The 12,971-nt window shown below is 40.3% G+C and overlaps 1 protein-coding gene across 26 annotated transcripts in view; it reads left to right on the top strand.

The window, feature by feature from the left end:
• The window catches only part of DENND1A (DENN domain containing 1A), a 566,188-nt gene that overhangs the window by 322,493 nt on the left and 230,724 nt on the right, over positions 1-12,971 (top strand). For all 26 annotated transcript variants that reach the window (XR_010323028.1, XR_010323031.1, XR_010323027.1 and 23 more), the window contains one exon: positions 8,537-8,582. Coding sequence is in view for 21 of the 26 variants with exons in the window: in XM_064291468.1 (XP_064147538.1) it covers positions 8,537-8,582 (46 nt within the window). In the remaining 5 variants the exon portion in view is untranslated. The remainder of the gene's footprint in view (positions 1-8,536; positions 8,583-12,971) is intronic.

The following is a 12,971-nucleotide window of genomic DNA, read 5'->3' on the forward strand; positions in this document are numbered from 1 at the left end:
TTTACCCAATGCAATGTGTCTTTTGATTTCTTGACTGCTGCTTCCATGGCTGTTGATTGTGGATCCAGTAAAATGAAATCCTTCACAACTTGAATCTTTTCTCAACATTTATCATGATGTTGCTCATTGGTCCAGTTGTGAGGATTTTTGTTTTCTTTATGTTGAGGCGCAGTCCATACTGAAGGCTGTGGTCTTTGATCTTCGTTAGTAAGTGCTTCAAGTCCTCTTCACTTTCAGCAAGCAAGGTTGTGTCAGCTGCATATCGCAGGTTGTTAACGAGTCTCCCTCCAAACCTGATGCCCCGTTCTTCTTCATATAGTCCAGCTTCTCATACATACAGATTAAATACGTATGGTGAAAGAATACAACCCTGGCGCACACCTTTCCTGCCTTTAAACCAATCGGTATCCCCTTGTTCTGTCCGAACAACTGCCTCTTGATCTATGTAAAGGTTACTCATGAGCACAATTAAGGGTTCTGGAATTCCCATTCTTCTCAATGTTATCCATAGTTTATTATGATCCACACAGTCGAATGCCTTTGCATAGTCACTAAAACACAGGTAAACATCCTTCTGGTATTCTCTGCTTTCAGCCAGGATCCACCTGATATCAGTAATGATATCTCTGGTTCCACGTCGTCTTTTCTGAAACCGGCCTGAACTTCTGGCAGTTCCTGTTGATGTATTGCTGCAGCTGTTTTTGAATGATCTTCAGCAAACTTTTGCTTGCGTGTGATATTAATGATATTGTTCTATAATTTCCACATGTGGTTGGATCACCTTTCTTGGGAATAGGCATAAATATGGATCTCTTCCAGTCAGTTGGCCAGGAAGCTGTCTTCCATATTTCTTGGCATAGACAAGTGAGCACCTCCAGTGCTGCATCTGTTTGTTGAAACATCTCAATTGATATTCCATCACTTCCTGGAGCCTTGTTTTTCGCCAGTGCCTTCAGAGCAGCTTGGACTTCTTCCTTCAGTACCATCGGTTCCTGATCATATGCCACCTCTTGAAATGGTTGAATATCGACTAATTCTTTTTGGTATAATGACCCTGTGTATTCCTTCCGTCTTCTTTTGATGCTTCCTGCGTCGTTTAATATTTTCCCCATAGAATCCTTCACTATTGCAACCATTGCAACTCGAGGCTTGAATTTTTTGTTCAGTTCTTTCAGCTTGAGAAGCACAGAGCGTGTTCTTCCCTTTTGGTTTTCCATCTCCAGCCCTTTGCACATGTCATAATAATACTTTACTTTGTCTTCTTGAGAGGCCCTTTGAAATCTTCTGTTTAGTTCTTTTACTTCATCAATTCTTCCTTTCACTTTAGCTGCTCGACGCTCAAGAGCAAGTTTCAGAGTCTCCTCTGACATCCACCTTGGTCTTTTCTTTCTTCCTGTCTTTTCAGTGACCTCTTGCTTTCTTCATGGATGATGTCCTTGATGTCATTCCACAACTCGTCTGGACTTCGGTCACTAGTGTTCAATGCGTCAAATCTATCCTTCAGATGGTCTCCAAATTCAGGTGGGATATACTCAAGGTCATATTTTGGCTCTCGTGGACTTGCTCTGATTTTCTTCAGTTTCAGCTTGAACTTGCATATGAGCCATTGATGGTCTGTTCCAGAGTCGGCCCCTGGCCTTGTTCTGACTGATGATATTGAGCTTTTCCATTGTCTCTTTCCACAGATGTAGTCAATTTGATTTCTGTGTGTTCCATCTGGCGAGTTCCATGTGTATAGTCATTGTTTATGTTGGTGAAAGAAGGTATTTGCAATGAAGAAGTCGTTGTTCTTGCAAAATTCTGTCATTCGATCTCCGGCATTGTTTCTGTCACTAAGGCCATATTTTCCAACTACTGATCCTTCTTCTTTGTTTCCAACTTTTGAGTTCCAATCGCCAGTAATTATCAATGCATTTTGACTGCATGTTCGACCAATTTCGGACTGCAGCAGCTGATAAAAATCTTCTATTTCTTCATCTTTGGCCCTAGTGGTTGATGTGTAAATTTGAATAATAGTTGTATTAACTGGCCTTCCTTGTAGCCGTATGGATGTTATCCTATCACTGACAGTGTTGTACTTGAGGATAGATCTCAAAACGTTCTTTTTGACGGTGAATGCAACACCATTCCTCTTCAAGTTGTCATTCCCAGCATAGTAGACTATATGGTTGTCCAATTCAAAATGGCCAATGCCAGTCCATTTCAGCTCACTAATGCGTAGGATATCGATGTTTATGTGTTCCATTTCATTTTTGATGATTTCCAATTTTCCTAGATTCATACTTCGTACATTCCAGGTTCCGATTATTAATGGATGTTTGCAGCTGTTTCTTCTCATTTTGAGTCATGCCACATCAGCAAATGAAGGTCCTGAAAACTTTACTCCGTCCACGTCTTTAAGGCCGACTCTACTTTGAGGAGGCAGCTCTTCCCCAGTCATCTTTTGAGTGCCTTCCAACCTGGGGGCTCATCTTTCAGCACTGTATCAGACAGTGTTCCTCTGCTATTCATAAGGTTTTCACTGGCTAATGCTTTTCAGAAGTAGACTGCTGGGTCCTTCTTCCTAGTCTGTCTTAGTCTGGAAGCTCAGCTGAAACCTGTCCTCCATGGGTGACCCTAGCCCAGTGCCATGCTGGTATCTGAATACTGGTGGCATAGCTTCCAGCATCACAGCAACACGCAAGCCCCCACAGTACGACAAACTGACAGACACGTGGGGGCCTTTTGTCTTGAGAAGCTGTATTTTTTTTATTTTAGCTGCCAATATTCCTTTATTTCACCTGACGCTTTTCCAATTAGTAGCTGCTCACCTCAGGGGAACATAATTAAGAGGGCTCTAGCTATCTGGGGGAAAGGAATTAAACAAATTGTGAAAGTGCAGTAATAATGAACGGGGACTATAGGACCATTATTAAGTCTACAGGATTCGTATGCATGCCCATTCGTTGCTAGGAATGAACTCATGCCCTAGGACTTACCTGTAAGAGAGGTGCTCTGCCGCACAGGTCTAGAGCTTGTAAGAGAAGAAGGTGAAGAGGCCCCTTGGTATTCCAGCACTGGTTTCCATTTGGCTTAAGTATTGAGTACACACTGTGTGACAGCAATGACAGAGCATGGGCTTTCAGTCCAACATCCCTAAGTTTGAATTACAGCTTCACCAGTTTCTAGCTGTGCGACCTTGGGCAAGTAACTTCACCTTTCTGAGCCTGTTCTCAACCTGAAAATGTGGAATAGCCCTTCCTTGCAGAATTGCCTTGAGAATTATTGATGCAAATAATGTATTGAAAGTGCCTGGCCCAGTGGCTGGGTTATAGTAGTTCAACAAATATTAGTTTGTTTTTACCTTAGGAGGGTTCAAACTGAAGATGCTTTTCAGGTAAAGGCCATTGTATTGTCATTGCCTTGACACCAGTAACAGAACCCCTTTCCTTTGCAGGGGAGAAGGAAGAAAGAGTAGCGTTTACTCTTCAGAATGTAACTGATGAAGTCAGATAGTGCAATAATTCCTCGAGAACAAAGGCCTAGTGCAAATATACCTTGTTCTGCCATTCTGAGAGGTACAGTGGCATCCCGCCATCTCTGTCAGCCACACAGCAGTTGTGACACAGTTGTCATGGCCTACATATGCATGAACTTGGTCACAGTTATTAATATTACCACCACTTTAAATTAATTACGTTTGTTGTTGTTTTTACCCATGTTGTGTTTAATTGCCATTTACAGTGTCTTCAAAATTGCACTCTGATTCAGCTTTGAAATATAAAGTTCCTGGGAATGTTGAAAGGCACACATCAGAGAAGCAGGGTATATGTTTGCTATTAGTGAAGCAGATATTTGCATTCATATTTTCTTGAAAAACAACAATTCTTTATCAGACCTACAAAAGGAAGATAATGTCTAGTGGATAAAGTTTTGTTATGTTTTGTTACTGAGATGCTCTGTGGAAAAACATGGGCATTGATGACTCTGAGTCAGAAAATGATTCAGATGAGTTGGACCGTTAATATGAAAAAGTTTTTAGGAATAGCTTAACCAATTTATTTTACTATATTTTCCTTTTTATGTATTCCCAAGAGGGATAACAGTTTTTAAAACTTATTTAAAGTCAAGAGCTCTTTCAACAAATATAAAATAATAATTTTAAGTGGTAAGAAAGCAATGATTCATCATTCACTTGGTGGTTTTTCCATTCTGGTTGGTACATAAGTTAATGAGTAAAGGCACCTTCCCAAAGAAAGTGATAAGCAACCCTACTGAACTCAATGGAGTAGTCAGGTGACAAGAAAGTATACTTGCAGTCAGAAACCCCTGTGTAGAGGTGGTGCATCTTACATAAATCATTAAGTCTCAACCATCCTCACAAGGGACTCACCAGGTATTCTGGAGTCAGGTATCCTTCTTCAGAACCAGGGCTGGAACAAGAAACCCTTCTCCAAGCAAAAGGAGAGTGGGTCCAATGGTGCCAGCCATGTAGGGGCCTAAAGAAAACCCATTTAGACACGATGACAGTCATTTACTGCGTGCCTACCACATACCGCTTCCTTTGCTAGGTATCTCATGGGTTATCTCTAACCCTTGCAACAATCCTGAAGGATTTCCACTGGGGCAGGTACTGCCCTTTTGGGAAACATTTTGCCAGTTTACATCAAAAGATATGAAAAAAAAGCTCCTGCCCTTTCATTTAGTAATTTCATGCACACAAAATTGTGCATTTTTATTATGATGATAGTGAAAAGTTGGATGCAACTTAACTGTGTAACTCTAGGAATATTGTTCAGTAAATTATGGTACATCCATGCTTGTTGCAATATTATGCAGTCTTAAAAATAACAATCACAAGGACTATAGAATATGAGAAATGCTAGTGTAGCCAATGAGAAACAATAAAATGTATGCAATAAACATATATAATACATACATGCAAAATATATACATACAAAATATATAGTTTCAAAGATATAAAAATGTTGATGTGGGCCAGTGTCAGAAGGGAATAATGCAAAATTAAGAGTAGTTGTGTTAAGATGATGTGATCATGGGTGGGTGTTTTTTTGTTTTCCAAAGTTTTCTCTTTATAATAAAAAGGCAAAGAAAAATAGGTTTTCAAAGAAAACAAGTCAGTTGCTGCAGTAACTATTCAGGTATATTGAGAATAGAAATTGTTTTCAGAACATGCCTAGAATTACCCATTATATATTTGCAGCATTGAGATTTTAAGGAGAATCTGAGTTTCTTTTGCTTTTCTCTCCCTCCTCCGCCACTTGGAATTTGTAATTTGCTGAGCAAAAAAAAATGCAGTATATTCAGGAAAGTATTTGAGAGTTTTTAAGCAAATGATGACAGTGTAAAAGGTATTTGTCCAAATTTGCATTCATACAAAACACAGAGCTGCTATGATTTCAGAATAATGTGTTTTAAATATTTTCTAAATACAGAACTGTTTTAGCACTAACAATACTTGGCTAAGAAAGTACACTTCTATGATAAGCCATAATTACTCTTTGGAAAATTATTGGGCTTAAAAAAATAATCTACCTAAAGGTGCTTGCAGTCACTTCCCTATGGTTCCTTTTCCCTCTCTTTCAGGGTATCATTGAATTTATTGTATGACAAAAATGCATGGCATTAAGACCTACTTTTTTTTTTTTTTTTAGTGTGCTTTAAGTGAAGGTTTACAGCTCAAGTTAGTTTCTCATACAAAAATTTATACACACATTGTTATGTGACCTAGTTGCTCTCCCTATAAGGTAACAGCACACTCCTCCTTTCCACCCTGGATTTCCTGTGTCCATTCAAGCAGCTCCTGTCCCTTTCTGCCTTCTAATCTTGCCTCTGATCACGAGCTGCCCATTTAGTCTCCTGTAACTTGAGCTAAGAAGCACACTCTTCACGAGTATCATTTTATGTCTTATAGTCTAGTCTAATCTTTGTCTTGAAGAACTGGCTTCCAGAAAGGTTTTACTACCAGAGAGTCCAAGGGCCATGTCTTCCGGGGTCCCTCCAGTCTCAGACCATTAAGTCTGGTCCTTTTACTAGAATTTCAGTTCTGCACCCCACTTTTCTCCTGCTTCATCAGGGACTCTGTGTTGTGTTCCCTGTCAGGGCGGCCACTGGTGGTAGCTAGGCACCATCTAGTTCTTCTGAAGACCTATATATTTTAAATTCTAGAAAATATTTCTTTTTTAGATAAGAACCTGTGGTTAAGCTATACAAAGGGCTATTGCTATAGGTATTCATTTTTACTTTTTTCTTATACTTGTTTCAATGTCTTTTTCTGAATGTTAATTCATTTGTTAGAAGTTAATTTCAGTTCTGAAATTCTAGTTAAAACGCAGGGTCACTGGTCAATTGCATGATTAAATTGAAGGAACTGGAAAAGTTGGTAAGATTTAGTTAAAAATTATGGATTTGAGTTTTCTCCCTTCTATGTGTTAGGCTGTGCTTCTGGCCATTTTTTCTGGAATTTTGCACTCTTCCTGCTTCCTTTCATTACATTAGGCAAGGTTCCACTAGATGAGACATTTGCAGTCTTAAGACTTCCTGCCGGGGTTCAGACTTTGTATTTTTGACATTGAAGCTGTCGTTTTCCTGAAGCTGCTTAATTAGAAACACATTCATTTCAGTGTATACTGGAAAAAGCCTGGACAGCAGAGCCAGGCACACTGGGAAGTTTGAGCATTCGTGTAGCTGGCAGCTAAACTAATGGTTTACAGTTTAAGGGGAAAAAATATCATAGGGCATTTCCTTGCCCCTACGAGCGAAGAGAAGCTGAATGTGCACAGCAGATACCTTAAAAAAAAAAAATAAGATGAAGAAGAAGAAAGAAAAGAAAGGACAACTCTTCTTTCACTGCAGTTGTGTATATAGTTCTTTCTGGGGCTATTACCAAATACAAAAGTCTTCTAGAAGAATAGTTCCCAAACTGTGCTGCTAATATTCAAGTCTATTTTACAGGCTTCCAAGATAGATCACTGCTGAGACCTGTAGTAAAATCTGTTGTAATGTCCGTAGACATTTTATATTCTAGGGAAGGAGTTTTGCTTGAAGAATTTTATTTGTTGAATGGTAATGAGGGAATTGTTTCTTATTTTTAAATGTTTGAACGAGTTTAAAATGTAAATCTCATGTTTCAAAACCTTCATTGTTTATCCATTGCTTTCAGGATAAAGCCTCAATTCCTTAGTATTCAATAGGAAGCAATGCTTTCCTGCCTCATTTCTTACCACTCCTTGTTTCCCCAACCCTGTCCCCAAGAGAGCCATCCTAGTCGGTCCACTTCCACTCCCCCAGCTGGCCCAGGGGTAAGGTACCTGGTCACTCCAGTCTGAGCCAGGTACCTTTCTGCTAGGCTGTGTCCCCTTCCACAGGATGTATCACATACTAGAGAGAGACATGGAAAAGTTGCCAATCACTCCATTCCTCCCTACTCCTACACACTCCCCCAAAGAAAAAGGTTGTGTGGGAGGTGGGGCTGGGGATTTTAGGTTTGGTCGTCTTGAAGTCACCATGGCACAGGGGAAGGAATGTGTATTTGGAGTCAAATCTCAGGTTTACCACTTACTTAGTTTGGCATTAGACGAATGATTTAATCTCTCTACGCCTGTTTCCTCCTCTTTAAAGTGGGGGTAATAATACCTACCTTTCTAAGTTGTTGGAAAGTTAGAAAAGATGCATATAACATGCCCCATACAAAGCCTAGCACGTTTATCACTAGTAGGTAGCAGTATAAATGATAATGTGTGAGCAAGTGTGCATGTGTGGGTGTGCATGCATACACACACACACACACACATATACACACTCTTCTGAAACCAAAGGAAGAAACAGTCCATCCAAAATGCCCAAGTTTTAAAAACTTCGGAGTTGGGTTCTCATCCACTGCTTGGGCACTAACTTAAAATCCATTGCCCAGTGAATGAAGTGGTTAGAAGATGCTTTGTGAATTAAAGTGTCATTGGATAGCATGTGTGCATTTGGGGAGGAGATGCTTGTTGGCAGCTCTCAAGTACTTTGTCCAATCAAAATGGACAGTTAGATCGCATCTCTTGAGGGCAGAAGGAAACAGCAAATAAAAAATCTTTCTTCTTTGAGGTATGCTTTCCCTTCAACCTTGTTTGACAGCCTTTTCTGTTGTAATCATGGCAATAGTAGTTCCCATTTGTACCAGCAACTGTACTAGCGGCTCAATGTATATTTTCTCTTATTCTGATTGCAACCTTCCAGTTAGATTCCAGTATTCCATTTTAAAGATAAGCAACCAAGGCTCTGCAGTCACATAGCTGCTATAGAGCCTGACACCGAGGTTGGTACGTTTCCCATCACCCCATGCTGCTTCCAATGCTGCCCACATTTTGAAATTCTTCTGAAGTTTCCGAGACTTGGGAACAAAATGTCATATTAGGATTTTTGTTGTGAAAGGAAATGTAACTGTGCATACGTTTATTAAAGCAGTTTTTCTCCAAACAGTGAACCATCTGTAATTTTCTGTTGGAAGCCACAGACATTAAAGCAGCTGTGTGTCTGTTTCTTTTCACAGTGCTCCCATGCCCTACCTCATAGGAATCCATTTAAGTTTAATGGAGGTAAGTTGGCTCCTTCCCTCCCCGGATCTCTTTCCTTGGGCTTTTGTTTTGCTACACGGCAGTGAGAAAGACACAATATGGAGTCACAGCTCTGCACAGGGGAGCACAGGGAAGCGAAACCTCAGGTTCACTCCCCTTCCAAGTGCACAGAGCTGAGCATTCAACCACACCGTTTCCACTGGGCTCTTGTTTCCAGTGATTTTCCACTTTGCTTGGAGATTTGATTTTCACGGGTGAGGGAGTAAGGGTAGAGGGGGCAGGAGGGATGAGCTTTATTCCAGGGTTTGAATGAGGTAAGGGAAATGATTCACTTTGTAAAATGATACTTATTCTAAATCGCTATAATATATTACTCGTTTAATTGCAGAAAATGTGCTAGAGAAAAGTATACAGAAGTATAAAAAAGAAAATCAAAACTCTCCAAATACTGCTACTCCAGATTCAACCACTGTTAACGTTTTTCTCTTCTTCCTCCTAGTCTTTGTTCTATGAATATGTGGTTTTGTATAAATGTACCTAACTGATAAGGTTGTTATATGTCTGTGCAATACATTTTTATGTATATGCAGTATTTTTATGTCTTTATTTCACTTAACATATGGCAGAAGGGCTTCTATGTGTTTTTATCTATTCTCAGTAAAAAATTTTTACTGTGCTACCTATAATTCCTTTTTTTTGGATATACCACAACTTAACCATTTTCCTATTGTTGGACATTTAGCCATTTATAATTTTTCACTTTTGTAGCATTGCAATGAGCATCTTTATGCATGAAGCTTTATCTGCATTTTGACTTATTTCCTTAGCATAGAAGCCCTACAGTAGAAGTGCTTGGTCAAAGCTATGACTCTGATGCCAGATTGCTTTCTGCATGACTGTACCAATTAGATAGCAATTCTTTTAAAGGACTAATCTGTGATTTTGCAAGTGCCATTAGTTTGTACCAAGTTAGACATGAATCCTAAGCCTTTCCCTCCTCAGGAGAAAGCTTAATTTTGTACTAGAGCAGAGTTGGGGGGGGGGGGGGGAGCTTGCCTGTTTTACAGAGGAGATAAGCTCTCAGAGGGAAAATCTAAAACCATGCCTGTCTGTGATGATGCTTTGCATGTCTTAAAGGAAGTGCTACATCTCTTCTTCTGTTCCCTTCATTTCACGTCGACGAGGACCACCTGCTTCTTCACTATCTGTTGCACACTGTGCTATTGTGCTTACGAAAATGAAACAAGTTGGTTATCGAAAAACCTGTTTGTTTGACATTGAGAATCTTGATCAAAATAGACCACAGAAATCTGCTCAAATTTCTAATTTGACAGGACGGCCATGTGGCTCCTACATTCTGTTAACAGTTCCTCCCTGTCATCACCCAGCCCTAAGCACATACAGTACACAGTTTATGGACTATCTTGGATGATGCATTTAGATCAGATTGAAGAGATTTCTTCTGTGTTTTACCTTTGTTTGTCAAGTTTAGGGTTGTGTTCAATGCTACTGTATGAAAAATTAAAATGATAAGTGAATAAATGCCAGTTATTGCAGAGTTTGCTCTCTCTTGCCTCTCCTCCTACCTTCCGGACTGCTCCAGTGCAGGCTTCCTCAAGCTTTTTTTGTGTGTGTTTCTGTACCTTCAGTATTCTCCAAGCTTCCAGTCTTGGCTTTTTTTTTTCTTCTCTGCATGCTCTTTAGAAATCTTGTTTAAGGCTTTTGTTTCAGCTACCAGGTCAACGTCAATGACACTCAACTGCGCTTTAACACTGGTCTGCCTCTCTCAGAACTTCAGGTCCAAATTTTCAAGTACCAATTGAATTTCACTTAGATGTACTACAGATGTCTCAAACTCAGTCTTTCCCAAACAATGTATTATCTACACATACACACACACACACACACACACACGCACACGCACACACACACACACACACACACATTGAGCCACTCTAACCCCCAGTGTTCCCTGTCCCTGTGAATGGCACCACTGCCCGCAAAGGCACCAAAGTAGGACACACTGAGCACCGCTGAGTGGCCCCCTTCTTTATTATTTCTCTCTAAATAGTCATCAAGTCTCTGAAATGTCTCTCACCATGTTCCTTCCTCACTGCCTTCATTGACACTTTTCTTTGCTGTCTTGGATTCTTATAAAGCTTTATTCATTCATTTGATAAGCAAAACGGGGGCCTCTTATGTTACAAGCATTTTGCTAAGTTTGGGAGGTAAGCAGATGATCCTGAAATTCAGTCCGTAGTCCTTACATTTAGTGGGGTGCCTTCTTACCTGGTCACTCTACCTTTACTAGCCTGCCTTCCAACCCCCCTTTACATGGCCCCCACATTCTGCACAGTCTCTCCATGGCTATCAAGCCTCTTATATCCACATCCATATCCACATCCCTCCGCTCTGCATGGATAAGTCCTGCCATTCTCCTTCTCTTCCAGGAAGTCTCCTATTTTGTGTTTGTCTTTCACTGATTGTACCGCTTGCCCTGGATGATAACTGTTTGCACCCCTGACCCTCTCCTTCATCCCTTGGAGCATGAGCTCTTTGAGAACAAGGATTATGCTTCCTTCACTGTGGTGCCCTCAGCACCTAGCAGGATGCCAAGCAAACAGTATCGTCTGAGTGAATGATACCTGAAAAGAGGATTGAGTGAGTATTTGGAATATATTTAGGGGCCTTCTAATAGACAACCTGTTTTCAGGGAACCCAGTGTTAAACTTTTACTTAAAGATGGGGGCAGTAAATTTTATACTTCTTTCTGTATGATTCTAAGGAGCCCTGGTGGTACAGCTGGTTATGGGCTCAGCTGATAACTAAAAGGTTGGTGGTTGGGACCCATCTAGCCTATCCACGGGAGGAAGACCTGAGATTACAGCCAAGAAAACCTTATAGGGCAGTTCTGCCCTGTGACATGGAGTTGCTATGAGTCGAAATTGACTCGACGGCACCTGACAACAACAACAACAATATGATCCTAAGTAATTTAAAACAAGGCCTTTTGTAGGAAAACATGCCATGCAAAATATGCATAAATTTTGAAGCTAAAACTTGAGACAAATTTTGCCCTTAGGTGAATAGGTGCACATCCACTCATCTCAGCTTTTGGAGGGCCTTAAGTGATAAGGTCTGGGAAGCATTGGCCAAGACAGACCCTAGCCCTGTTGATAGAGATTGGAGAGAGGTTTGCTATGCTGAACTCCTATGTGGTGAGCACTAAAAAGAACAAAAATAGTAGCCACCTCAATCTTGGAGCCAGCTAAGACACTTTGTAAACAAAGAAGCCTTTCCTGGGGGTTTTGGGCAGTCGTAAACTACCAAATCTTGGAATTCAAGTCTCTTAATCTTCTCCCAGGGATTTCAGCTCCGACTCAGAGTGCCCTGGTCATACTTGCTGCTTGGGTTTATCTCATTCTATCATACCCTTCAGGTGAAAGAGATTTCCCCTAGGACCCATGAGCTGTAGTGTTTGGGAAGGAGCTCATACCTGGGGCCAAAGGAAAGCTCTTTAAGGAAAAAGCTCAGAAAGGCCCATCTCCTCTCACACACTAGTTTTCTTACTGGCAATTCAGCCAAAGGCTTATTTTTTACTGTCTTGTTATTTCTTCTTGAAAGCTATAGGCACCTTATTATGCCTTTGCATATGTGCCAGAATTTTTTAAACTTCAAATGAATGTGGCAGATGTTCATAAAAGTTTAGAAAAAGCTACCATAGGAAGACTTTTTAACCATTTTTATGACACTCAAATTTGTTACACAAAAGGAAATATAAATTATAGCCAGTGTTCTCATTTGAAAAAAGGTTATTTGGGGGAAAGATCTAATTTCTAGTCTTTATGTTCCCACAAGATGTTGTTGCTATTTGTTAAATGGTAACTTAGTCACCTTAAAGAGTTTGCTTTTTCTTAAAATGACAAGTTTATAGCTGTCATTTTTCTCTCTCCCCCTGCATTCTTAAAATCTTTGTTTAAACAAACAATTTGAGGCTCATAGTAAGTTAGCAGAATGGACAAGGGTATTGGCATGGACCTAGTTTCTTCTTGGAGAGAATGATCATGTTAGCTGGCAGCTAGGAAATCCCACAACATGGCCAGATCATACAGTGATTGTTGTCTTTTATTCAAGCCATCTCAGTTTAGTTCAGGAGATGTTTATGCGGCCTCTCTTAGGTGCCATGTCTGGGAACAGGTGCCAGGTCAGGATGGTGCTTATCCTATTTGATAAATGAAGACCTTCCTCTCTGCACCTCACAAAGCTTTGCTTATACACCTCAGAGTAACACAAGGGATGTATCCAGAAGGTATTTTGTATCATTCCTGGTGGCAGAAGGGTCAGGAAGGAGTAAGGAAAGATGATGGTAATGACACAGTTCTAGAGAGAGGCTCAAATATCCTGTAAATA

Source organism: Loxodonta africana, chromosome 9 (genome assembly GCF_030014295.1).
Source record: "Loxodonta africana isolate mLoxAfr1 chromosome 9, mLoxAfr1.hap2, whole genome shotgun sequence".
Taxonomy (NCBI): domain Eukaryota; kingdom Metazoa; phylum Chordata; class Mammalia; order Proboscidea; family Elephantidae; genus Loxodonta; species Loxodonta africana.